The sequence below is a fragment of the Crassostrea angulata genome, chromosome 7 (genome assembly GCF_025612915.1).
Source record: "Crassostrea angulata isolate pt1a10 chromosome 7, ASM2561291v2, whole genome shotgun sequence".
Classification (NCBI taxonomy): domain Eukaryota; kingdom Metazoa; phylum Mollusca; class Bivalvia; order Ostreida; family Ostreidae; genus Magallana; species Magallana angulata.
This window is the reverse complement of record NC_069117.1, coordinates 22,603,561-22,630,817: the sequence shown is the minus strand read 5'-3', so window position 1 is coordinate 22,630,817 and position 27,257 is coordinate 22,603,561. Positions and strand designations below refer to the sequence as shown.

The following is a 27,257-nucleotide window of genomic DNA, read 5'->3' as shown; positions in this document are numbered from 1 at the left end:
AGGTTTAAGGTACAAAAACAAAACCCTTTTTTTCACTTACTCACGATCTTTGTCTCTGATGTGGATTGAAAACTGTTTATTAATTAAAATTTAGCCAGTATTCTTCTTGTGCATTGCATAGCCATTCGTCGAGATAGTTATGTCCTGTTGAATGCATGAAAAGGCCATCGTAGAATGGACGTTAATGTACTGGCAATGTGTAGAATTAATTCGAGAATTTCTGTGAAAATGATAATCTCGCTTTTGGCTCCGCTGACAACAAATAAAAAGATATGGTACATGTATAACATTTCGGTTTCTATTGAAACTGATATTCATATAATCTTGTAATGGTACTCAGCATTAATATCATTAATTAAACGTGTGACTTAAAATGCACTTCACCGACAAGTCTTTCCAGTAATAGGACATTAGAGAGAACTTCAAATTTAATTAAATTATTTAATGAAATCAAATAAATGGTCTACAAGTTCCAGCCAAAGTGAAATTTTCTGATCCTCTTGATTCAAACTAAAGAACATTGTAGAAATAGTTGTATAATTATCCTTTTTTTGTTCATATATATATTATGGGCTTTTATAGTTCAACACCTGTGCAGTCCCTTAAAGAAAGTTACACTGTCAAACTCTCCGGGAAATAGAGAAAAATAAAATGTAACTTTCAACCCATAAACTTTTAGCTTCATTATTGAGACATTTTTCATTCAAAATGTCACATTTAATTCTTATATAAACTTACCATCTCTATATCAATAACAGTTTATCAAATTATTCATCCACAGATAAAGAGGATAATCACATTTCTATTGCATTAGTTGAATTTTTGTTTTTAATTAATAATAACATAATCAAATGGTGATTTCTCTAACTATCCATCATCAGGCACTTTTTTGCTTCTTTTTTTTAAGATAAGAAAGGTAAACTTAGTCTTTTTATTTAATTTTTTTTTACTAAATTATAAATTTCAATCATTTTTCATTTTTAAAAAAGAGAACTAAAAAGAATTATAGTCACATTTTAAAAATTGACATCACCATGATAAAAAATTCATAAATTAATTGGCTGGCGTGAAGGCAGGTTGAGCGACCTTTTAGCCATAATTAATTCTAAGGATATGATGCCAATGGTTTCCATCTTTTCATACGATATCTAAATAATTATAGAAAATAATTGAATTATTATGACAGATTGTTCTTGTGTCGAGTACGTGATGATAAATGACGTAATAACTGCAGGATAGGATGTCGGAAATCCCAGACTATAATGGTAGAGTTTCTAAAATCAATTATAAATCTACAAGTATACAACCGTAGAAGAGTCATCACTCAATTTTCATTTCAATAATCTCTGGTGTTTGTTCATGTGAAAAAATAAAAAATAAACTACATTAACATGTTGATTAGCATATGTACTCTTGACCCCAAACTGTTCTGACCTAGCTTCAACTATATAGATGCGTATACATGAACAATTATTTTGCCAATTCGCAAATTTCACTTTGTAGTCATAATTTTTCCTTTTTTCATATGAACATCAAAATGTAAAAATGACTTAATATATATGTCATGTACTTTTGTTAGTTTTGCATATTGTTGATATACCTGTATATGAATATTTATGAAGCATTATAAATTTTTATCATAGACATTGTAATAACACACTAAGTATCTATTATATTTATGACATAAATAGTAGGTGTGTGCCAGAATTAAAATATAACGGGAAAGGTGGGAAGGTGGGAGAGGGGGGGGGTATGAAATACACTTTATAATACGCTGAGTGCATGTTTATTTATATATACTTACATGTATGTATGACATGTACCTCAAATAATGTACCAATGACATGGCTTTGAGAGAAGAATGTGATTGAGGCCTACTATTAATACACAATACCGGTTTAAATTAGGAAGAGGGCTACATACGTTATAAAGCTTGTGCCCAATCCCATTGTAATCAATATGTTACAGTAAAATATGATCAAAAACAAAAAGTATTGTTCAAGCCAAACCGGTTTGAACGTTGGATTTTACCACCATCTTAAGTTAACCAAACTTTAGAATATAAACAACCATACATTGCTTGTGTTTCAAATTCACTTTCATATAATTTATCTAATAAATGTTGTTGGGTTTTCCTATTATAAAAAAAAGTTTGTCGCAATCATTCATCTTTCTGGGAAGTTATGTAATTGTTCATGTGTTTAGTAATACTAAGATATGTATTTGTATTGGAATTTTTTGTGTAGCATATGGCTAGTGAGCGATTCATATTTGAAAGTAGTCGTTCCTTGCTTTAAACTAGGTTTCAATACTACGACTTTTCTGGAATAGTGAGTTTATTTATTACCCTTCTCATACGTCAAAACTCCAATGTATTTTCTATCGATTCGTGGTGTCACCCCTAACCTCAAATATCAAATATATTTCGATGACAGCTAAGAGATATCCTATTGTATTTTTATTTGTTTTGCGTCGAAAACCATGATTACAAATCAAATACGAATAGTCAAGAAAGATTATTAAATTTATAATCCTAAGGGTGTTTGGAATGACGTATGCGATTTTGCAAAAGCCTAAGTAGATTTTTTTTTTACAATTTCCCGACAAAAAGGGATTCATAAGAGAAAAAACGGAAAGCACAAGTATTATGTCACATGCATGTTTCGAGCCAAAAAATTCTGTGGTTAACCTTAATCATAAAATGTAATTTCATGCATTTCAAAAAATTTACGAGGCATCAAAAGATTAATAATTTACTTTGATGTAACTTATTTTTTTCTCTAAGGTACTAGTAATATGATTTTGGCAATTCAATTCATAGACTCGTTACTTCAAACGTAAAATGTTTCTTTTTTAACGAGAAACTTCACTTATAACGAAAGGAAGAGAATCAAAAGAAAGAGTTTCAGATTTTATAGTACCGCTAAAGTTTACTTTTCTATTTTTAATATTATTGATAAATTAGAAAATTGTAGCGAGTATACTCGACGTAAGAGTCGTGCTACCCTAGACTTTTTTAAACAATGCGACAAAATCTTGGTGTCGAAGGGTTGCTTCCCTTATAAGATGCAGATTGAACCTTAAAAAACAGCTCATGAAAAATGTAGACAGAACAATTGCAGAAACTGCAGACCAAATATTTTAAATGTTAAAGCATGAATGGCACAGTTATAATCAAACTCTCTATGCACTTATTGTGCATACGCCTATGGCAGCGATAGCATACAAGATGCATAACTCGGCATTTATATCCTCTATGATAGATAACGCGTATATTGTTAGACCAAAGCAGTCAGTGTTTGTCTGATAAATGCATTTCAAAAGTAGTTCGTAAGGTAGAAAGAATCATTCCGATGTCGTTCTATCTTGTTTAGATTTTGGCAATACCTCTGAGTGCAACTATGCATTGTGTTGTTTAGTATTTAAAACGATATGTTAATATTTTTTTCCTTTCGACAATTTTTATGTGTATTTTGTTTCGTTTTTTTTTTCACTCTTGTTTCTGAATCATTTTCGAACGATGTAAATCTATAAAACTATATGTGAAATAACTTAAAATCAACTAAACTTTCAAACAAAACTACTCGACTTCTGTCCCATTTTCTTCTCATTTTTACATGTAGACAATTAAAAAAAATAAATGCAGTAAAACTCTAAGCAATATTAGCTTTTGTTGTGTTGTAAGAAAAAATGTCAATGTTCTCCGCTTAAAAGCATATTTCATTGATTTAAATAGGGCTTTGTTTAAAAAAAAATGCAAACTAGAGTCTATCTAGCTTTGATGCTTAAGCAAATCTTTTAACGATACAGTCTCGACAGCCAAGTCCAGATTTAGGTTTTCAAAGTATCAGCTTGTTGTTTCGGAAATCGATACAAGCTTTCCTATAGGATGAACCGGGAGCAGGTGAAATAGGACACGGGACCCACAGGCTTCCCGGAAAATCTTACCATAGGTGGTAAAAAAACTGTCGGGGTTGAGCCGAGAAGGAAGATGACGGCTTGGCGCTTTTTTATGATGAATTGCTAGCAATTTCACTGTAGAGATCAGGTCATTTAGGCGATCATTCAAAAATCATCACCACCACATTCCCAGTTTCATGTCTCAAAATGGTTGCTTAATACTGATAAATGGAAAAATCATGTATTAAGTAATTTACGATTAAGTACAAATACTAGTCATTAATTTAATATAATTATTCTCTTACATCATAGCTAAAAAAGGTTGAAATAGTTCTATAAGAAATGTAATATGTATGGTATGTATTTGAAATTTTCAAACGCAAAACACACATCTTGCGAATTCAAAACATATATGTAAAAAAAATCTTTCAACTCCAACTACTTAAAGTATTTATGAAAGCTTTTTACTAATAATGATCCATTCAATACCACCCAAACTCTTTCAGCAAAACAAAAGTTTGGGATTTCTATAGAGGTTAATAAACCGATTGGAATGTCCATTTAGCTTTTATTGCAACCGATCATTTTCAGAAACCTGCAGCGAATGACAAAACCGTTATCTTTTACACGTCTGGAAAAACAGATAAGATGTATAAATATTCAAATATAATGGCCAAAAAGAAGCTTGGTAAAGCTGAATGAGATACCATCATATCAGCATATCTACATGTTTACCTGTAAATACATCACCTTGACGCTCTCTCTCTCTCTCTCTCTCTCTCTCTCCTCTCTCTCTCTCTCTCTCTCTGAATCTTTATCGAAATCTCAAAACCTAGTCAGTAATGTCTATCTCTCCAATGATTATTTTTGTCATCAGGTATTCAAACCAAGAGAAAATGAAATACATGCGAAGCATACAGAAAGGGGAAATAGACAAATATGTACTCAGTATTTCTGTTGTCGGATTATTGTTACTTCTCACTTCTCTTAATCGTTTCATTTAAAATACCTGTAAAAAAAAATATCAAATGTTTTTTTTAACCTATTCGTTATAAAATTTATGTGCAGCTTTATTCATTTTCTGAGTATTACTTTCTTTGTCCTGACATAGTAATTAACCGGCGTTGTTTTTGGTACTCGATCAGTATTCGTCAACGCAGTCACAAATCTTTTTAAAACACTCATCAACGCTCGTCATCAATCGATCAATACTAACACCATTAAGATGCATACAAAATCTATTAAAAACTAAGATACAACATATTTACAATCGCAATAGTCACCACATTGACCCAATGTTCTTATTGTAATGTAATTTGACATATTGGCCACCATCTTTTTTGAAACCCCTTGTCCCTTTTTTTAAAATAAGAAATCTATACTCTTGCACTACATGCGCATGTACATATATATGGCTTTGTCAGTATATGAAACATGTTGCCTATTGTATTTGATATCTTTTAATCATCTGTTACAATTTAACATGTTACAAAATTAACATTAAATCGCTATGCGATGACCACGGAAAACACATTGAATGTATGGAGAATGAAATACAATAATAATGAATAAGAATAATATGAAAAAAATATTGTGAGATCTTGTCTTTACTTGATTTTTTTTTATATTAAACTATAAACCCGATATTCTAAATAATGCATCCCATCGACGTTTCCAGGATCTCACCTCCACTTAATCGGGATGTCATTAAACATCGGGTCCAGTGTGCGGACGATTATTAATTTTTTAATAAATGATTAATGTAGGAAGATTATGTGTGCCCGTTGTTTGGTCACAGACGATTTGACAATCTATGTGCACTTAATATCTTTATATATTGATTGTCTGTCAACCTCTAGCCAAACTCCAAAATGGTCCCGCATATTTCTAGAATATGTTGCAGGCAAATGCCTGTAATAAATAGGCATTTGTGCTATTAAACCTCCTTCTCTGACAAACGCTAAGTGCCATGCAGTGTAATTGCCGAAATTGTTCATTTAAGCGTTCTTTTTCTAAGGTGGTAAATAAAAACGTTATGATATAATGAACTAAAATGTAAATGTATAGAAATCGAACATCGTTTTTGCCAGCGTGAGGGGATTCTACACCGCGGAGAAAAAAGATCGTATTTTCACAGCCTAAGTGCTGCGTGTGATGATGTCTGCCTGCAAAAGATAACGTATAAATTCCTTCACTTCATAAATGATTAATTGTTTTTGACCCCACAGCTTAGAATTTGAGTGTGTCGTTAGTTTCCCATAGAAGTTATTTCAAACCCATCTGCTTTTCTGCTACCTCTTCTCTTTGCATCTAAAGGAGTTATCGTAATGGAGTTGATCATTGCGTAAACAGGCTCACTTTCATGCAAATACTCCTCGATTTCTCGACTATGGTTTTCATCACATGTGCAGATGCAATGACAAGGATTTCTTAAACAACTGTCAGATCAGAGATAGAGAAAATACTTTAGTTCCCTGTTTTAAAAAGACCTTTGGAATAAAGCCTTTTTCTGTGATTGAAATACAAGTGTGCAAGTTTGGGTTACACGTAAAGATGATCCGAGCGATGCCAATGATGGGGTCATTAGCAAGTTCATCTTAGAGAAGAATTAAAGATGTGTTTGTCAAAAGGATTTCGATTCTGATTGAGAGAACCCTTGTTACACCCTGAGAGGAAATTGATCGCCATGTTTAAGAACTATTCTTGGAGTTTAATGGCAGAGGCATTTGTATGCTATCGTTGTAGCTGTCCAGGGATTTATGGGATTTCCGTTTGAAAAAAAAAATGAATACAATCTGATAAATATTTGCAGGGTAGCATCAACGCAAAACAGAGGCTTCAAATAATGAAGTGTTTATGTATCTCTTTAAGATATAACAAGCATCGATCAAACTTTGTGAAGCCGTCTGACCGATAGTTTGCTCTCTTCCGCATTTATATCGCTTAAGGATTTCTGCACATAAAAAAATCCAGATTTCTATATCGAAAGGGTCTTATATTCGGATAGATATCATCCGAATTTGTTCGGTGCATTCTGATAAGAAAAGAATTCTACTAAACCAAAGGCGATAGTTCTTGGAGAGCTTCCTTAGGTGAAGAGGTGTATTTCTAACTTTAACTGAAACTGTGCAAAAAAGCATACCTCATACGGATTGTTTTCGAACACTTCCCTCGTACGAAATAGTAATTGGTGAGGAATGAACACCATTCACGACCGTCATGCCGTCTATGGTCCGTTTCTTTAGTGACGTTGCCGCGACTACTGCTCTCACTTCCGGTAGGAGACGAAGCACTCTTAGGAGAGGTTCTGAAATCGGTGAACGGTTGGAGCACACGATTCACCTGACATCCCATTCCTCAACACCATCTGCACATGAAACGGTAGTACCCGAAACCTCCGAAGGAGCATCTTTGTAAGTTTATTCTTCTCATGACGTCATCACAAGTCTATCTTTAACATCAACTTTATTAACTTTCTCAATTTTTTTTTACTTGGTTCTTTTTTCATTCTGGGTTGAAAAATCCACGGCTTTCATTTCTATCACACATGCTCTATCTATCCAGGTATTAATGTATAATTTATACGAACGGCACACTTATAAAACGTATATATATCATATTAAAAAAAGAAGTGTTATTTTCTAAATGTTAAACTAACACTGCCTATCATAGATACGAGTATGTACAAAACATATGTGAATAACTGTGTGTGTCTTGGTACATTATTGTTCAACTCCATAACACTTTGCTTTCATTTTCTTTCTACTGTATATCAAACGATACAAAATGCATTGAGTGAATGTGATGTGATAACATTACAAAGTATGACAAGGTCTTAAAATGAGTGCCATTGATTAACTTCATATGTTTATCAATCAGATACATTTTTCATGATTTTCAATGAATTCAAATGTCCTCAAATTTAAAAAAAATCATAAAGTTAACCCTAATCTTGAAATTGATATAGGATTCCCGTCTTTGAAGACTTTTTCAAATTACATTGCTTTATTCTAACGGTTTTCTTCTAAGAAACACTGAGCTTAAGTTTGAACAAAGATATGTGTACATCTACATGTATCTTTATATATCTTAGACTAATTACTGGCGGAAAAATTAGCTTCAAATCTGTACTTGAAAAAAGAAAGATAAACATTGACGTTTATAGGAATAACGATGTTCCACTTTGTCCAAATAGCAAAAAAAAAAACACACGTCATTTTGACGTCACATACAGCTAGTGATTGCAAGAAGATAAAACTATTTGATTAAAACTGCATTTTTCTTTATCTTTTCAATTATTGTGCGTGGATTGATGGTGGGTAGGAAAGAAACGTGTAGGGGGGTTGAATTCAAATTGTTTATTGGTTTAAAATAAAAGTGTGTACATACGACAACTATTTTATAGCCAATGCAATGAATATATTAACTGCATTAATTGGTAAGTAACCAAGGATTATATATAAAGGGGTTAATGTCTGAAACAATACTGTTTTAAAGTGTACCACTAACAGAAGTACAAATCTTAGCGCCTGAAACAACCTTTGCAGACGTTTACATTAATTTGATGTAAATCATAAAGTACATGTCTGTGTAATTCTATAACCATCTCCTATTGCACCCAGGCTTACATTGTATCGCGTCACGGGGAAGGCTTCGTTCAGCGACTTTAATTTTGTCCCACTCTAAGGCTGTAATGCCACGGTTCTATTTCTGTAAGATGTATCCATGCCATGCTGTGTTATATTATATTCTACATTTCCTGTAAATTGCATTTCTGTGACTTGTTATTTCATGAAGTCTCACTGCTCCACTGCCTCTGATATTACTTTCGCCAGTCGTTGATAGAAATAAAATGCCATTTTTGATCCAGAAATACAAGTGCTTTGTACGAAGGCCTGTTCTACACGCGGTCATTCTCCAGTATCTGCATCATCGTGTAGGTAGTATTACACAGTCTTTGAAATGCGACGAACAACTGTCATCGTTTCAATGCTTTTTTCAGGCGCTTTTGAAATTTTACCATGGAGATAGACAAAAATGTCAGACGTTTCAGTTTGCCATATGGTATCATTTAATTAATTTGTCATGCAGCGGTTCTTTCTTTTCAAAAATACTTTCCGATGATCTCTGACGAATGATTTCTAAAGATCACGTGTTTTATTATTATTTCAGATACGAGAAGAGGGGAGGGGGGGGGGGTCAATTGTTCGAAAATCACGTTACTCAATATTGTTTACCAACATCAATTGGGCGTTATCGCCTGTTTGATTAACTTTTTTCTTCTTTTCGGTACACGTTTGTGAACCATGTGTGAAATATAATTAAAACATGCAAAGATAATGTAAGGAAATTGAGCAAACAGACATGCACTTGAACATAGATTACTTCGTAAGAAACAGAGCTTGGATATGGTTGTATGGGTATTATCTACAAAATTTCCACAGGAATTTGCATATGAATCGCATAAAGAATCGTTTGTATTGTCATTTTAAGAGAAGACCGAATGATTCTGACCATTTGTGGATTACTATATTAAACAAGAGAGCTCTGTATAAAGTTTAGTCTTTTCAATTTTAAAGCAAGATATTTAAATGTTTTTTTTTTCATTTAATGATAATTTGAGGATAAAAATCAATCATATTTAAAGACTCAAGGTAGATCTGATGGTTAACTTATTGACCAAACAGCCTCCTTAAGAATCAGTACAGTGTGAATTTGTTTGCCGTATTAACATGTATATATACGTTCACGTATGTATAAAAGTGAGTCTCTGTAGACAAGGTGCCACAGCTGGCGATCCGTGCAACATTTATCTACTTGTTTTGAAAACACTCGAAGTTTGATTTTGATTACTTCAGACGCGCTCACCCGACAACCCTACAGATATCTAGCGCTAATTAGCGAAAATGAGGCCCTAGAAAAAACAAACATCCGTCTTACTTGCTAAAGTGAAGAGTCTGCCACAAACTTTCTTGTAAATCAGAGTGTTTCTGCTAGTTTGCTGCTAGGGTTTTTTACATTTGAAATTTTCACTGGAATGTTTTTTTATCTCCTTTTGCATGTTTTGTTGTTTGAATTCCTTGTCTGACTTAACACCCCCCCCCGTCAAACTTGTCTAAATACATATAGCAAGTATTATTACAAGGTGCCCAGACCTGTCATTTGTTGAAACAAACAGTGCACCTCCAGTACCATAGAAAATGATGCCTTGCAGCAATATAGGTTCACTTGATATAATAATTTAAGGTTATGTTATAGGCAGACTTGATATAGTGATTTGAGACTCCATATAATATGAGTAACTATAAAATACAATTAGACACCTGGCATATATTTATAGCCACATGCAGTTGCTGCATTTTTTCCTTTGAAATTATGGTTATTAATTAAGGACTGTTGTACATGTACATCCATACATATGCATTGCATATCAGTCAATAGTCTGGTAACTTCGCGATGGCTTACATCGATACAGGCCCTCTCTGCATCACGTACTTGTTCTCGACCTTATCTACATGTACATACCGTGTACATGTATATAAAAACCTCTTGGTTTAATGCAGCATCGTCTCGAGAGAAAGATCCTGTGATGTTTATCATTATTGGTCAATGTTTACAGGTGAACAGTTGTTACTCCAAATATCAGAGATCTTGTCCTCAACAAACTCCAAAATGAAATGAAATTTACTCCTGATTTTGGTTTTAAAATAACCCATGCGGGCGAACTCTATGAGCTGAATAACGAAAACCGTTGACTTTTATAACCATATACAGCTGATTTAATAAAAGAGACTTCAAATGATATGATTGGGTATTCACAGGTTTACTTACATGCAATTAGATTGAAATTTCAATCTGTCAATGCAACTGTACTTGTAAAATCATGAATTCCGTTGCATTTCGTGTCAGAATGAAATAAGAATGTCCACAAATTCTTGCCTTTGATTGAGTTAAGAAAACGTTGACAAGTATCGATTGTAACAGGTTTTATTCATTGTTTTCTTAATATTGATCTACAATTAATTTTCAACTTGAAATAAGAGCCCCTTTGGCAGATATCTATTGTTAAATCTTTGATAAAAAAATTTGAGCAATAATGATTTTGATTGTTTCTGACAGTGACAGTCTTTAGTCCTCTTGAGTTTTTTGAGTAAACAATTAGATATTTACATTTGATCACGACATGGTGTAATGAAGATCTTAAGTATTAATTATATCTACCACACCTCGTCTTTTCACCGCAAATATAGAGTTAGATATACGACTGGTAAATTGATTTTTGTCCGTAAAATTTTCCAGTAGTCGTGCAACATCTGGTTATCATCTGAACTTGATTGTAAAACATGGTGAGTAAATAAACTATTTATCAACACTTATTGTTCAGAATATGTAGCGCATGGTGGTCACAATTAGTGCGAACAGAAGATATACACATGCGGTAAGCTATAATCAGATATATTCTCGTAGTGTAGAGATGATACAGGAAAACACATTTTGTTACTTCTTAATTATAATTACCTTTTCAATTGGCGTTGAGGTTGGGTAAATAAAATCACTATTTTATCATTTTTCGTAAACTTTCTTATTAACGTACCTTGATTATATTGTCTCAAAATTGTTTATCACAATCAGAGTCACACTTTATCTCCATGTACGTTACATGTATAAGATTGAATCCTACATGCGCATTTAAAATATATCGGATGAGTACGGTTTTTACATGGTACTGAAACTCTCTTTTATTTTGCGATATTTTATTTTCGTATAAATTCGCGTCTTTGCTTACATGTAACCGTTTTCACGAATCGTCAGTCAGATGTTTATATAAACTCAGACATTTCGATAACTCTCACGAGAACTTCATTTTGTCGAGTCGATATAAGTATTCTCTCTCTCTCTCTCTCTCTCTCTCTCTCTCTCTCTCTCTCTCTCTCTCTCTCTCTCTCTCTCAAAAATGGATGACTTTTCAACGCACGTCACTATTTCATGTAACAACTCACTGCATTATCTTTCTTTCTTTTAATACTCTTTGAAACCAGGATCGAATTTCATGCAAAACTTGAGTGAAGTCCTCCAATCCCATTACGAAGAGACCTAGACAAGCAGAAAATAGCATTTAATCTACCAGAAATAATGAACTGCATAGCGAAGTGTAATGAGTAGAAAAAGCTACAACCAATTTGTTTTATTATCTAATCGATTTCTTATACAATGTTTCCGCCTCATTTGCATGGCACTGACGATGAATATTCAAATTACGCCAGTGATGATGAAATTAAAATCGTTTGTTTAAAAACCCATAACTTTCTCTTAATGCAACTACAGAAATTGATCATGCGACGCAGATTCAGTTCTTACAAATCATTTATAAATCCAAACTTTTGATAAAGCATCTATCGTGTGCATGTTCAATAAATTGACCGAAATTCCGTATGAAATTTATTGCACGACATGCAGAATCCGACATTAATGGAGACTTGCTTGATTTGCCAGAAGTAAAGGATTTACATAGGTAATACGGTAGTCCTAAATATGGAATGATAATGGAAATGGGAAATCTCTGTGATTTATCCATCGTTTATAGGATAAGACTACATTTTGTGCGACATAATGGCAGTAGGAACGAGGTGCATTTATTTACGTGTTCTAATATAACTCTTGCAAGGCTTTCATTTTTTGTTGTTGTTGTTGACGTCACTTTTCAGTGTATGAGTATATATCCGAGCATTCAGCAAAGACGTCCAACAACAGTTATAATCATTATCATGAATGACACCTAAATTAAACTACGCCGTGGTTTACATGTCCAGTGGGGTAATTCGAGTCACCGTACGGAATGAAAAGTAATTTTAGCAACGATTTTCGAGTTTTCGGAAGTAGTTTAGCCGGAATAAATAATCTCTAGCACAGATAAATGCAATGCTAAAGTAGCAGTATTGACATATTGCAGTACTAGCATTGGGTATTTTTAAATTAACAATACGATTACAAATACACAATCGTGATTTTGAAAAAAAAGCAGTAAGATCTGAAATTTTAAACGTTGCCTTATAACTTCAAATCTCTGTGGTAGATTTATCTAATTAGAATTAAGTTGCTAATTTCTGCATCGACACATTTGATATGAAAAATGTATGCAAACAAATGACTCGTGTACAATTCAATGATAACCCACTAACCCACCGTGGGGATATTTGTCAAAGCTCGTCAAATGGCTCGCAGGAATATGAAATCCAGACAGGGAACTACACTGGAGCAATTAGGCAATAAAAAAGACAGAATATCATCCTAAACATGATGAAACTAAGCATACACTTTACGATCAATAGTTGTTCGGTCCCCTATACATTCTCGGAGTATATATGTCCCACAGCAGAATGCACTGCAATGATATTAATTGTATTGTCCTGTCTGTGAATGCCTTCGGATTTTCCGCTCAGATTTTGCGTGCCTCGTTTTCAATTAGGAGTGATTACAAATCTAAAACAAAATATAATATAGCATGCAATGATCGGAGGTTCATGGGCAATGGACTTTCCTTTTAATACTAGTAACATATTATATTTTTTAAATACATTGTGCAAAAGGTCTCATCAACTTAAAATTCTTAGCTTGCAGCTTAAAATTTAAAAAAAAAGCCTGCATAATGGTATTAAAATAGATATAAAGTATGTTGATTTTAAGCCGTGCACATTTGCAATTTTAGAAATTATAAACAAGATAACTAACTACACTTCTTGTCAAAGTAAAAATGTCATTAAATTTTGATAAAGGTCAAAAGAAAATGAAACAGTTTAATGACACTGTTGATGGCCAATATATCCTTACATCATCCTCAGTCTGGAAGCAATTAGGATAGAGTATAATCCAGCAAGTTTCAGACTAACTTTGAATTTTTTTCATAAGAAGTACATTTTACACGGTAATAAAGTTGTCTAATGCTGTTCAAAGACAAGGGATGTTACATGCTTTGGTCTAAAAATACACTCTTTATTGCGTCATGTCAAATATATTGCTATTTTATACGACATACATGTAATTGTAATTAAAGAACGTCTCAAGCAGTTCCAATTCAAATCGCATACATGTATGCGCAGGTCTAGAGGGGGTGTTAAGGCAGGTCCAGAGAGGGGGGTTATGGCGGGTCTGGAGTCCCTGCAGAGTTCCTGTTTGTATTTCTTCTAATTACATTATAAAATTACCAAAAATATGCCCCCTCCCCCCGGCAAACTGAAATAGCCGTGCATCGGACCCCCCCCCCCCCCATGAAAAATTTTCTGGATCCGCGCATGTACATTTATGTGCTTAACAAATACGTTCAAATCATAATATGCATTACCTGTTAATGAACAGCGCTTATCCTTTCCCTTCCTTCTTATTACTTCTTAGCATTACTTACCTGCTCCTGCTGAGGAGGCATCATGGGGTCGTAATCTTCTTAAAAGAACTAGAAGTCATCTTCACACTTGCTTTCCTGGAAAGCTAAATGTATTAAGATTGCATGAATGATGAAACCTTCATGATTTCTGAATGTGTTTTTTTTTTATATTCCTTGAATTATTGTATTATTTAGGGAATGAACTCAATGCCTACCCAAGTTGGGTTGGGGCAATTTTCGCTTTATAATCCGCGAAGCGGATTATAAAAAAAAGAAAATTGCTCCAACCCAGGTTATACGAAGTATAACTTGGAGAGATATTGAGTTCATTCCTTATAATTTAATTTTCTGTAATTTGCTGTAGAAATTGAGTCCGTTTTACTTTTAAAAATGATATTAATCTGTTCAAAATTCAAACGTAATGTCAAGCGAATTAGTACGTTTTTGACGTTGGTGCATTGTGACGTGTCTTGTGGCGTGCAAATCAGGTTATACAAATATAACTAAATTTTTCTATCCAATCAAATGCCGCGTTACAACCAGAATTAAATGATTAAAAAATAAATTAAATTACATCTTATATACAAGGTACAAGAACGTACTTGTAAGCTATAAATTGTCTGTTATTATGGAGCTGACCCCGAACCCCTTTCCAATCGGCGTTGACTTCGATTTAAAGATACCTGTGTTCTTGCCGGTATTGATTTACAGGTGTTAATTAGTAAAGGAATAATGGAATACCTACATGTATCTCAAAGATGTGAACCTTGATCATATGTAAATGTAATTTTCAAAGTGCGTAATTTTTCAAAGTGCGTTGTAACAATGCTTTGCTCAATAAATATTAATATTTTATCGCACCAATCTTTTAACTGGGTTAATTTATGATATGTTCTAAGAACTGTACTTTTTGGAGATTTTATGATACACATTAATCATATAGTAATCCACAATACTTTTCTACAACCCTATCATGTTTTTATTCATTTCATCTGATATAGACATAACCCCTCTTTCGACTCAAAAGGCCTTCATTAAATCAAACAAGTTATTAAATAATGTCATACTTTTTTTGTATTAGCAATTATTCTTCGAAACTCACGAAATAAGACCCCGCCTTCATCAAGCGTAAACAATCGTGGGCATATTAAATCAAAATCTGTATCTATTTTCAAACAAACTCCACTTCATCCAATACATTGTAATAGATGATATACGTTTCCTTGGCAACAGGGAAGATGAACCTTCTACATCGAGGAGGTTATCTGTTTTTTTATGTAGCCGAAGTTCCCTGGAAATTGTAGAAAAACATCTGCCACTTCGACCTATTTAAAAATAACTTTTCGTTAAAAATACCTTGCCTCTCTGAAAACATGAAGAGGTTAAACAGAATTTTTTGTGTGCGTTGAAAACACAGAGGATAAAACACGGAATTGAATGTGTCGAAATGTACAGAAGGATCAAACACTCAGTGGAGCCCGATTCAAGTTGTATACATGAAAGAACCGTCTAAGACGTTGATACTGGATCCGTATTGTGTTTTTGATATATATGTGCTTGATATTATTGAGTCAACTTTCTTCGATTCCTGTGTGTATATCTAAGTGTGAATGGTGTAATGTAGGATAACCCGTATTCTCTCCATGTATCGATTTCATGTTCAAATCGATTCCTATTTATTGCTAAACGCTAAGTGACGAATTTCTAGCCTTTGATAATGGCACCGTAATCACTTTAACATTCAGAAGAGGAATCATTTTTATGTTTTGAGCAAACAGCCAACTTTCCTATATCATTTGGGTGTGTGAGAAGGCAGCTAGCGCATAATTAGTGAAGAGAAGTCACTGACAGCGGAATGAATCTATCAGAATTAGACTTTATTTCGATTAATTGCTATGCTACTCCTGAAAAGAGTATTAAAACTGACATAACATCGCTACTATATTCCAAGCACATCCCTAATCTTCTAGACTTTACAGGGGACAATAAGAGAAAGGCTTTTCCCATCGATTTATTTTACACATGATAAAGAAAGCCTTTGTCTCGCTTGGAAGAAATATTAATTCTCGTTGAATTGATCGCAGTTTCTTATTTCAAGTTGCAATATACAGATTTCTTTTTTGAAATTGTGAACATAACGCCCTCTATAGGAGGCTTAAGGGGTTTTTTTCTCCTGGATTGTCGCGCTCAGTGACGTAGTATCAGAGATTGCTTTTAAAGTAGAATGGATTCGGCTCCTACCGAGGGACATTGACGAACCAATTTCTGAGTGACATCCCATAAAATGATCAACAGAGTGGGTTTTATTCAGCAGCAAGTTTTATGCATGTTTGCTTCTAGTTGCCCTTTTTGGAACTATTGTTTTTCTGTGACAATGTGATTGTCGCGCAAAAATTGATTATTGGTTTCAATAGAAGAGAACAAAACACCCATTGTACGGCTGTTTTTGCTTCCCCCTACACGTCCTGAATTCCTAAAATGTTGTGGAGTCACGGCCATTTTTGGTATGTATTCATGTCTTCCTGTCGTATGCCACGCTTCTATGACTAAAGCTTTGAAATTGTTCGGCATAGTGAAAATGTTTTGTTTTCAAAAACGTTTTGATGAAATTTTGTGTCATACATCATTGTTCCACAAACGCTTTGCTCTGCACTTACATCTCGATCAACAAAACTATATACTTTTCTACAATAATTTGTTTGCATATACTGTATTTAATTTGACAGATGCTCAAAGTTTTGTTGATGAGCTTTACACCCAAAACTTTTGGCATTTTTTTGGTTCAATTTAAAAATATTTAATGAGAGAAGGGGAAAGAAAAAGAGAAAAACTATTCCAGGAGTAATTGATATGTGAGCATATCGATATTGGAAGACTTTTCAAAACATAAACATAAATTGTGTATATACAGCAAATAAACTGTATACAGTAAGGCTGATATGATCAGTATTAGGAACTTAAAAACCATGGCAACATGAAGACTGTACAAACAAAACCATCAAACACTCCAGTTATAAAACCATTTTTAAAACCAAACTATCCCGATTTTTCCCTGGTAGGCACATTTGTACATCGCACATATGTAGTGACGCATGCACAGCAACGACCATATAGGAGAGGCGACATTTTCACAATATCGGGAATGGAATTAAGGCAAAAGTCATTTGAAACTGAGTACAAGGCTCAGATGTTGACTCGATCAGTGTTATAACTATTGACCACTTTCTCAATGTGTACATATATATTAAGCGCGGGTTTGACCAGGGGTTTTAAAACCATGGACCAAAACAAATATAAAAGTACTAACCACTTCTTCATTTGGTCCGTCTGTGAATGTTTCTCTGCAAACGTTTAACATTAAACATGTTTAAGTTTTAAAATGGATGAGTCTAATTATTCGACACCTACTCCTATTTCTAAATATGAATATGTTCTTACTTGGTAAAAAGAGGTTAATGCCACAAAATGTCTTTCAGATTATTTACTACCATGCGATTTAAATCTAATATATGATTACAACATCATAAAAATGCATCATTTGTCGGAAAAGCAAAAATGTTGACCATCAAATAAGAAATGAAACACAATTTCTATTGATTTTGTACTTAATTTAAGTTGTTAATATATTAAATCCTTACAAAAGTTAACTACTGGTTGAAAGTAATTGGTTTGAGAAATTGTGTTTCACTTATATTCTACAATTAATTCCAATTTCAATTTAGAAATTCCTATTGTTAAGAAAATAAATTGTAGAAATATGTTTGATTTATTCATTGTTACTTTGACTTGCAGAGACGTGTGATATTTTATTTCACCATTGTCCCACCGTCATTTCTTTGTCAAGTTGTACACTTATTAGAATAAAAGAAAAATATAAACGTTTAAGGTTCTCAAGATAATGATTATTTTTTGCGAATTAATGTTCTTTTGATATTTGATGAATCAAAAGTTTGAAGAGACTCCTTCCTTTAAGGGTAAACAAGTGTGCGAACACCGGTGTCAATAGTATGTTCATAATCATTAAAAACACAAAGAGGAGAAAATACCCGGGTTTTTTTTCATGTAAATTTTGAATTTATCGCGCGGCAGTAAATACAAAATTTACAACTTGTCTTGTTGTAAATTTTGTATTCAAAGATGATAAAGCCACCCAGTAAATTCAAAATTTACCACATGACATTTTCTAGAACTAATTGTTGAATATTATAGTCTTACTCTTTATATCCTGGGGAAAAAAACTAGTACTGCATTTATTTTTTACCTTAGCATTTTAAGAAGTGCATGTTAAAGTAGTCGTTGGTCTCAATTCATGTGTTGTAGACATATACATGTATAGGTGTGACATAAAATATGAAACAACTCACTTTGTCCTTAAATGATGATTGTTTATTTCGCTGTAAAGACAATATACATGTACTATTTAATACAAATACAAAAATAAATTTTGTTCCTTATACGAATAAACATATGCCATCTTGGCAATGGCATATAATTCTCCGGCACACTGTACATGCTACAAAATGTATTTGGCTTTTGCTTGTAACAGACTTTGTTCGTGCTAATCGTGCTTCTGACACATAGCCGTGTTATAAAAAAAGTTACTGATCACTGTTCCGTCATGTTGTTAAATTTCCCATTTAATTAAGGCGAATGAGGCAAACGTATTTTTATACATGTGTATACTATCTGTGAACCACCTAAAGACAAACTTGTAATAGGAGGACACATATATGTGACTTTACATGTACCATTTTCGGTTGTTTCTTCATGGGAAATACGAATGGCGGAAGCGCGATGAGAAGTCTCTGACTCTCAAATGTCTATACAAAGACCAGACATACTATTTCAGTTTTCTTATGACATCTTATCATGATAGCCACCAACAGCTATACAAAATCTATAGCGAAGTACATAGGACATTAGATAGTGTTATAAGTGTGGCTAACTATTAACTGGCATGTGTGAAAAAGATTTAGGGTATTCCTTCCTTTTTCTTTTTTTCCTTTTTGTTTTTTGGTTTGTTTTATTTGTATAGTCTTGTAACATCAATGCATCGTTCTAAATAGTTTGAATGTGAAAAAAATACATTTCAAGAGAACAGATTTATTTCTTTGTTGGTTTTTAAATTTTTGTTTTATTTTTGTTTGTTTTTTTTTAAATATATCGATAAACTGTCTGAAATTTTTCACCTAAATGTAAGAATTTAAAGAAACCTGCTGCTCGGAACGTGAAAAATTACAGTTCCCTTGACAGCTTCTTGTCACTCAATAGCTACAATTCCTTATTAAAATGTGAGAAAAATATTCAATGCTTAGTTTTCATAGAGAAAACTTATGATGATTACATGTAACACAATATTTTGAAGACGATCATTACAGTCTAAATATTCACGCAAACTCGTTATTTAAAAATTTAATCTATTCTTTTTTTAAATTGCTTATCACGAAAAAGACATTAATTTTTACTAAGACCAGTTTCTGCATCTAGAAAATATGTATTTTTTGGAAAATACAATAACGTTCATCTGTTCTGTGTATCACAAACACAAATTAAATTATCTTTAATATTGTTCGAAACATTTCAAATGTTTCATGAAAATGAAAAAGCAATGTTTTCATTACAAACTTTTTGGACAGTTGAAGTGATTCATTTTAATCAGAAAGCAAAATAAGGTTTCAGATTTCTTCATTTAGGTTTTAATATTGCATGATTCTCTGTTGTAAACACGTGCTTGAATAAAATGGAACGTGTTGCCATATAAACACGATTGGTTTTGGGTGTTTTTTTTTAATCAACTGTGTCAGATTGCCAAGTAATTTGAAGTAGTACGGGTTTTTTTCTTTTTGCAATTCTAAAAAAAATTTATCTTTCTCTCTTTTTTACATATACAAATAATTTTTTTGTTTTTAAATGTAATCTTTACAATAATAATTTTTGAAGTAAGATCTATTTATAATGCCAAAATACACAAAACAAACTGAATTTAGCATTGGGAAATCGTGATTTTTTCACTATCCGTACATATATTCAATGTTCTTTGTATTGTTTATGTACTACGAATGATACACGTCTAGTTGTGGCGACTTACATTCTATTCTAATTACCATCTTTTATCTACAATTTCTATCGCTTTTGTTACATAATAGCAAACATTGTTGCTTATAATATGGTTAACCTTTCCGAAAATGCACTTCTGATCATGCAAAAATTGTACATTTTGAAAATTTACAAACTGGTTTGATATTTTAAATTTGAAGCACTTTCATCGGTATCGATATCCCAAAGTGTTCCATACTAATTAAACCGGCAAGTAAACTTTAAATGGTTAAAAAATCGTTTTAGCAATACAATGGTCCATATAGGGTATCGTTTTTCAATGCCAGTCCACTTGAAACAACTTTTCTGTCTTCCATGCATGAAAACGTATTTCAAAATATCAATGTCCAAGTGCATACTGAAAATAAGCGTGGTTAAATCTGAGTAAAGCAATCGCATGAAATAACTAAGATGATTCTTGCACGTAGCTTGCTTTAAAAAGGCAGGTTTATTTGATTCAATCTCATCCGGGTTGTTTCTTTCGTGATCTATATTATAGTCAAATCCCCCCTTTTAGTCCATTCAATAGCTAGTTGTTTATTTACATTTAGTTCAAAGGTAACATACATGTAAAGCAATCAATCGTAAAATCCTGTGAAAATTATTCTTTCCCATTTGTGTATGCATTTCCGAAAGTGGACAGCTTTAAAAGGGATTTTCCAGCCATTTGTTTAATGCATGCAAGTGTCTATCAGATGGTTATTGCAAATCTGTACCGGATTATCGGTCCTTATGGTAATGATGTTTGTTCCATACAGTTCATGTATTCCCAAGTAGTAATCGGAGTCCGAGGCGTAAACGATGTCCCTACAACAAGATTAATCATCGTCTCGTATTTAAGGACAGTTAGTTAGGGAATTAAAGATGGCAGGAACAATAAATATCCATTATTTGCCAATCAATTTGGTTGCATTGGCTTTCTCCGATTAAGGTCGATATGTTGTCTTGGAATATTTGAAGAGACGCATCTCCGAAAACGGCGGAAATGTGTCAAATTGATGTTAAGTATTTGAGAATAATGGAAGGCAAACATTTGATTGTCGGAGTCCTTTAGTAGACGCGGACATTGTTGTTGTTATTGAGACCACTCATGAATTGAAGAGCATCTTAGCACATCATAAAGAATGTTCGATTTTATCATTACCCTTTCACTCTCTAGATATCTCGCTATCTCAAACGAGCTACATGTAGTCCCCCTTGTAAACGTAAATATAGTTGTCATTGAGACTTCTCATGAAATAAATTTAAAGTTAAATTTTAGCACATAAAATTTTTCCCCATAATCCTCTCAGAGAAAGAGTAGATATAAGAATACCCAACTATCGGCAGAGAAATTGGCTAGGTGTGATATTAAAACTGACACCTTTTCCGACACTTTGGGCATCTTTTATTATTCAAGTCTGCACTTTGGTCGCTTTTGGTCGGGATATTTGTGTGTCTCGACCGCATCTCCAACGTCGTTTCCATACATGGATATAATTTGCATTTTCAGCCATTACAAAGGTTTTTTTTCAACAGTATTTGTTATTGATGTGTTTAGTTCGATTTATCCACAATTTTCTTCCTTTTCTAATCAAACTTGTTACATAGATCTCTAAACTTAAATTCAACATCTGTGTATTATAACCAAGCTTTCCGATAATGATAAGCGAAAATGGACAAAAAAAAATTTGAAAAATGAAATCTGTGGAAGATTCACTAGGGATATCGAATGCAGGTTTAATTTGAATACATGATAAGAAGGATGCTGGAACTGCAGAACTGGAACGAGCGAGAAACATAATAAACAATTTTAACCGCGACAAGCGACCGAAGGTGGGGCAGTAATTTCCAGACAAGAATTCTAAATATGAAGGTTCGGTGAAGGCGTCAGTCCAAATATCAAGCCGCGAGCAGAATCTCAGACAAGATTAGAGTATGCATGTGTAGTAAAACTAGTAAAATTAGTGAAAGGCACATACAATTGTATACTTTAATTCATATTATTTGCTTTTGTTGTATACACGTCATCTTGTGATAATAACGTGATCAGCAGTACGTTGTCATTCGTTCGAGGGCTTTGTGGTACGTTTTAACTCTTATCGAAATCGCTTTACGCGAACAGTTCAGCAACAACGTATGCAATTGACTTAATTTGTATATTCAATCGTGCTGAATAAGTTTTCTACACACGAACAACCAAAATAGGTATATAATTTGAGTTAAAGGGCCAAGAATAAGATTAACATTACGTCATCTGAACTAAATACAGGCATACCTGATGAGACCGATACTAATTTCATTGACTGGTTAAGTGGGTTTCCTTCTTCTTCTGGTTAGCGAAGCAGAAAATATTAAGATACCGCGCAACGATTCAAAGCCCTCGTCAAATCACAGTTATGATTGTAGCCAAGCAGATCCATTGCTTTGCATTGATTTTTACGGTACTGTTCTGCATCTAGACAGAAATGCTTCTCGATGAAAATAGCCGGTGGTACCTTTGAGAATTACAAACTTTGCACAATCGGCAACAATCCATCATCACTTCAAGCGGATTGAACTATTCAATTATTAACGATGATTAAAAATGATTCAAAATAAATGTGTACGTGTGTTGAATGCGTGTTAGATTTTGTATGCCGATAAACACTCTGGAACTGGGTTTTATTTTTGCTATAGGAATAATCCTCAGCCGTGACTGACATAAAATATGCCCCACAGATAGGATGCATCGCGGCCATTATTCTTAGCCTAAATTGAGTTCCAGGAATAAAAACTTAAAATGAATGATATACACTGTATGAACGAGTATATTTGTACTGCTAAGTAAACTTTTCTGCTAAAAAAAACCCCACATTTTTTTAAAACTCTAAATATACGTAAACTAAAGGACGGTTCGTCTATGAGCAAGATTCTGTTAAATCATAGAAGCAAGTGTTGGACTAAGATCAGATTCTATATAGCAAGAACACAATCTGAAAGAGAAAAGCAGGTGTTATTCTGTCCGACTGACAGACAACAACCAGGCGCTTTCTTCTTAAGTTGTGCTTCTTAAAGACAGAAATATATAATCTAACTGTTTATTGTTTGGTCTTAGATTGTTGGCCATATCATTGTGTTCTGTTTGGTAAATATTTAGACTATTCTGAACAGTTTTGAGCACACAACACGCATCTTTCAATCAGTTTGTATTGTTTCGAGGCGCTGAGAGAGAAATACGGATAAATTAATTTTGGTTTCTTTGGATCTTATTCCAAGGACTTGGAAGTGATTGATGTAGTGGTTAAAAACTTGTTTACATTACCATATTTTCCTTTATTAAACCTTAGAAATGAAAGATAGGAACTTTGATGGCAATTTTAACTGACGATGTGCTATATTAAAATCGTTGATGAATCTTCTGGTTTTAATTTGAATTTTTTTTTCACGTGTTTCATGGAATTGATATGCAATTCGGTAAAACGCAGCGTCGAAAGTCGTGTTGACGAAACAATTTTTCAGAGGTTTATCCGGTGAGGCATCATGGGAAGAAGTTATACACTATTATAATTTTTGAATAGAAGCATTTTAAGCCATTCGATGTAAAAAACAAATGAAAAATGAATTGCGGCCAATATCAATAAAATAACATATCATATAAATATGTGTGCAATTTCTTCTTTTTTTTTCTTTTTTGGTAAAAACTGCAATGTTTCAAAATATTGTTTAACTAGGGTTTTATTTTATTTTTTGTAATATATATACATATATTGTATTTTTAAATCATATCTCACGTGAAGAGAAATCAGCCTTCATATAAACCACAATAAAATCCCCTCCCTGAAATGAGAAAGGAAACAATAATACAATAATTGATTTACTTATATCATTCTTTTTTTTAACAGAATATTTTAAAGTGTCTTGAATATATATTATAAAGGAAAGCAGGCATATTCGAATTTCGCTGTCCAGCTGCGTTGCTCGCAAACACGCTACTGGGAATTTCGCTTAGTTCACAGGAACGTTTGTAGTAATTGAATAAAACAATTGTTCTGTAAATTTAATATTGTTACCATCATGCATCTGCCAGCATTGCATTTGAGGCAAAAATTTCCCAACAAAATCAATGCAAGGAACATGTCGTCTGACCAAGCCATTCGGAAAGGAAATAAAATCGGCGGTATCGATTCGTATCTTTTAGGCTTTCAAAACTCAGGAAACAATTATCAGCATTTGTAAATAGATAAATTGTTGACTGTAAATAAGGCAATGAAATCATCTACTCTCTCTCTTTTTATCTCTTGTAAGAACAAAGAATTAATGAACATTTATGTTTAGGTGTAAATTGAATTCCATGAAAACTTGCGTATAATTATCATAGCCGTAACTTCCTTCGTGATATCAGTTTTATTTTGATTTTAAATAACAGTGTGGGAAATGTTATTAATTTCACAGACATCAAACGTTTGTCAATAGATATACGTGTAGAATCTTCGATCAGATATTATATTTTATCAATCGAGTGAGTGCTATTTTCATTATCATCATAACATGTGGCCAGTTTTAAAGAGTACAATTCAAAATGCCTCAAATGGATGATATCTCCAATATATTAAGAAAAACCATAAAGATAATTTAAGATCTGTGTAAAAGCAATTGTGAAAGCCCTGCATAATTACATTTTTATTTCGGCAGATCTCTTATACAACTTCACTTTTTCATTTAAAAATGGCTTCCTACAGGTACAGTTTCCAAGCCCTCCACACCTTGTACTTGAAGCGCGGCAATCCTTAGAATTATGCCGACCTTGATTTTTTTCCCCTTCTGCTTGTTTTCTATTGAATCCTGATAAAGAATTTCTTCAAGAGCCTTTATTCTTTTCATTTGCTTGCTCCGTGCTCAGAGTTTTGTTTATTTTCATTGGTAAATGTAATCAACTCTAAGAGATAAGCTGCCTATATATACAGAATCCCAGACTAATGAACTCTGAAAATTGCGATAAGGGACCAGTCTCGATGCATTACAATTTACCTCATATCCTTTCTCTCCAATTTTCTTTTTCGTAATGTTACACTCATTTCCAGGAATATGATGCTGTTGTGTTATTACATTAATCAGTGAAATCAAGAAAAACGAGGAACGAATAATGGCTGAACAATTCCGCTTTGAACTTTTCAGACGGAGCCACTTTCAGATTGAATAACCACTATACATCGTTTTAATTATACTGTTTGATTAAACCCGCTGATGCATAATTTATAACAAATGTTTACAAAGTAGGTTTTATTATCTGTCTACAGATTGTTTCTCACTTTTTTTAAATCGTAGAATATGTGTAATTAAATATGATAGGTGGGAGTTTTTTTAATGGGCACTGTACTAATTGACCAGATGATGAATTTCATATTCATAACTAACAATATTTGTACTATGCTTACGCTAGAAAAAACAAAACGGTGAATGATGACTCGTGTTCGATGTTTTAATAATCATTATTAACGGAGCGCCTTCGATTGTGTTTGTTTTAACCACAATGTATACGTATCTCTATTAGAGGTTATTATCAACGAATCCCTATAGATGCTTGAGAATAACAAAGAGCTAATGACGCCAATCATGACACATATCAAGTATAGGCATTTACACATGATGACTTTTAGATGGTACACAATATATGAGAACAGAGGAATTTCGAACAGTCTCTGCATTCATTTATTCATTTATTTATTTCAATCTCAACACCATTGCACAATGGTACACAGAGATTATAATAATACAATATGTGGTATTTCTTAATAATTAACAATGCATGCGTAAGCGAGAGAGAGAGAGAAAAAAAAAACCATATACAACTCTGACTCGTTAATACAAATGTGAAGTATGGGGGTTCTAACCTGGGGAGCATTTTTTATTTATTTTTCTAATAAAAGCACATAATTTCCTCAAAGAACAGTGTTTTGTACTTGCCATTATAAATTTAAAACTAATAGCATTTTTTATTTTTATATTTATATTTGATAAGCATTGCTTGCGTTCTTGCTGCAATGAGTTACAACTAAGTATGTAGTGAAATTCATCTCCTATTTCACACTTATTACAATGAGCACAGAATCTTTCATGCCTGGGAATATTTGCCCAACGTCCACTTTCAATGGGTAGATGGTGATTACATGTTCGAAATCTACAAAATGTAATTGCATCTTTTTTTGATAATGTATCAAAATAATGTTCAAATTTTAACTCTTCCTTATAAATTCTATAATTTAGAGCTTTTGGGGATGATTGTAGAATAGATTGCCAATTTTGTTTGAATTGGTCTACCAACGTGAGTTTTATTTTTGCCTTTAGCCATTGTGAGTTATGTATAGTTTGATTAATCCATATATTAGATAAACCGCAATTATTTAGAATATGTTTGATATTTTCATACCAAGGGATTTTCCCCCCAATTTCGTGATTCATACAAATTCCTAGATCATATATTAACTTTGCAATTTTTGTATCCTTTCCGGTAAGTATTCTTGACCAATAAGAAATAATGCGTGTTTTAATTTGAATTTCAAATGCTCTTTTATTGTTTACTTCCTATCAAGTAGATTAATTTTTATCATAATGGGGGAATACAGGTAGGAATGTTAAAGCTATCTTGTAAAATCTTTGAAATTTCAGTTGTTTGTTTTCATTTTATAATTCTAAATTCATTGAAGACTCATTATTGTCTTTTACATGTAGAAATAAACAATCTGAATATATTTAATTACATTGCATACAAGAGTACATAACATTTTATATTTTCCATTGATAAAAATGAGGAAGTTATGTAATGAACCAATACTTTAAATATGACCCTGGCTTTTTCTCTAAAAAAATCCGTGAATGAAAAACTACATTTGCGGCCTTTGGGATGAAAATGAAATAATATTTA

The 27,257-nt window shown here is 33.0% G+C and overlaps 1 protein-coding gene across 8 annotated transcripts in view; it reads left to right on the top strand.

Moving 5' to 3' along the window:
* Nucleotides 1-27,257, top strand: part of LOC128192471 (innexin unc-9-like) — a 59,348-nt gene that overhangs the window by 17,682 nt on the left and 14,409 nt on the right. Inside the window, exon 1 of one of the 8 annotated variants that reach the window (XM_052865168.1) lies at nt 6,065-7,313. The exons of 5 other annotated variants lie outside the window; for them this stretch is intronic. In XM_052865168.1, coding sequence (XP_052721128.1) covers nt 7,120-7,313 — 194 coding nt within the window. In that variant the 5' untranslated portion in view covers nt 6,065-7,119. Of the gene's footprint in view, nt 1-6,064; nt 7,314-11,241; nt 11,339-15,573; nt 16,783-27,257 lie in introns of those variants that run through there. 2 more of the 8 variants (XM_052865172.1, XM_052865170.1) reach the window with 2 other exon arrangements.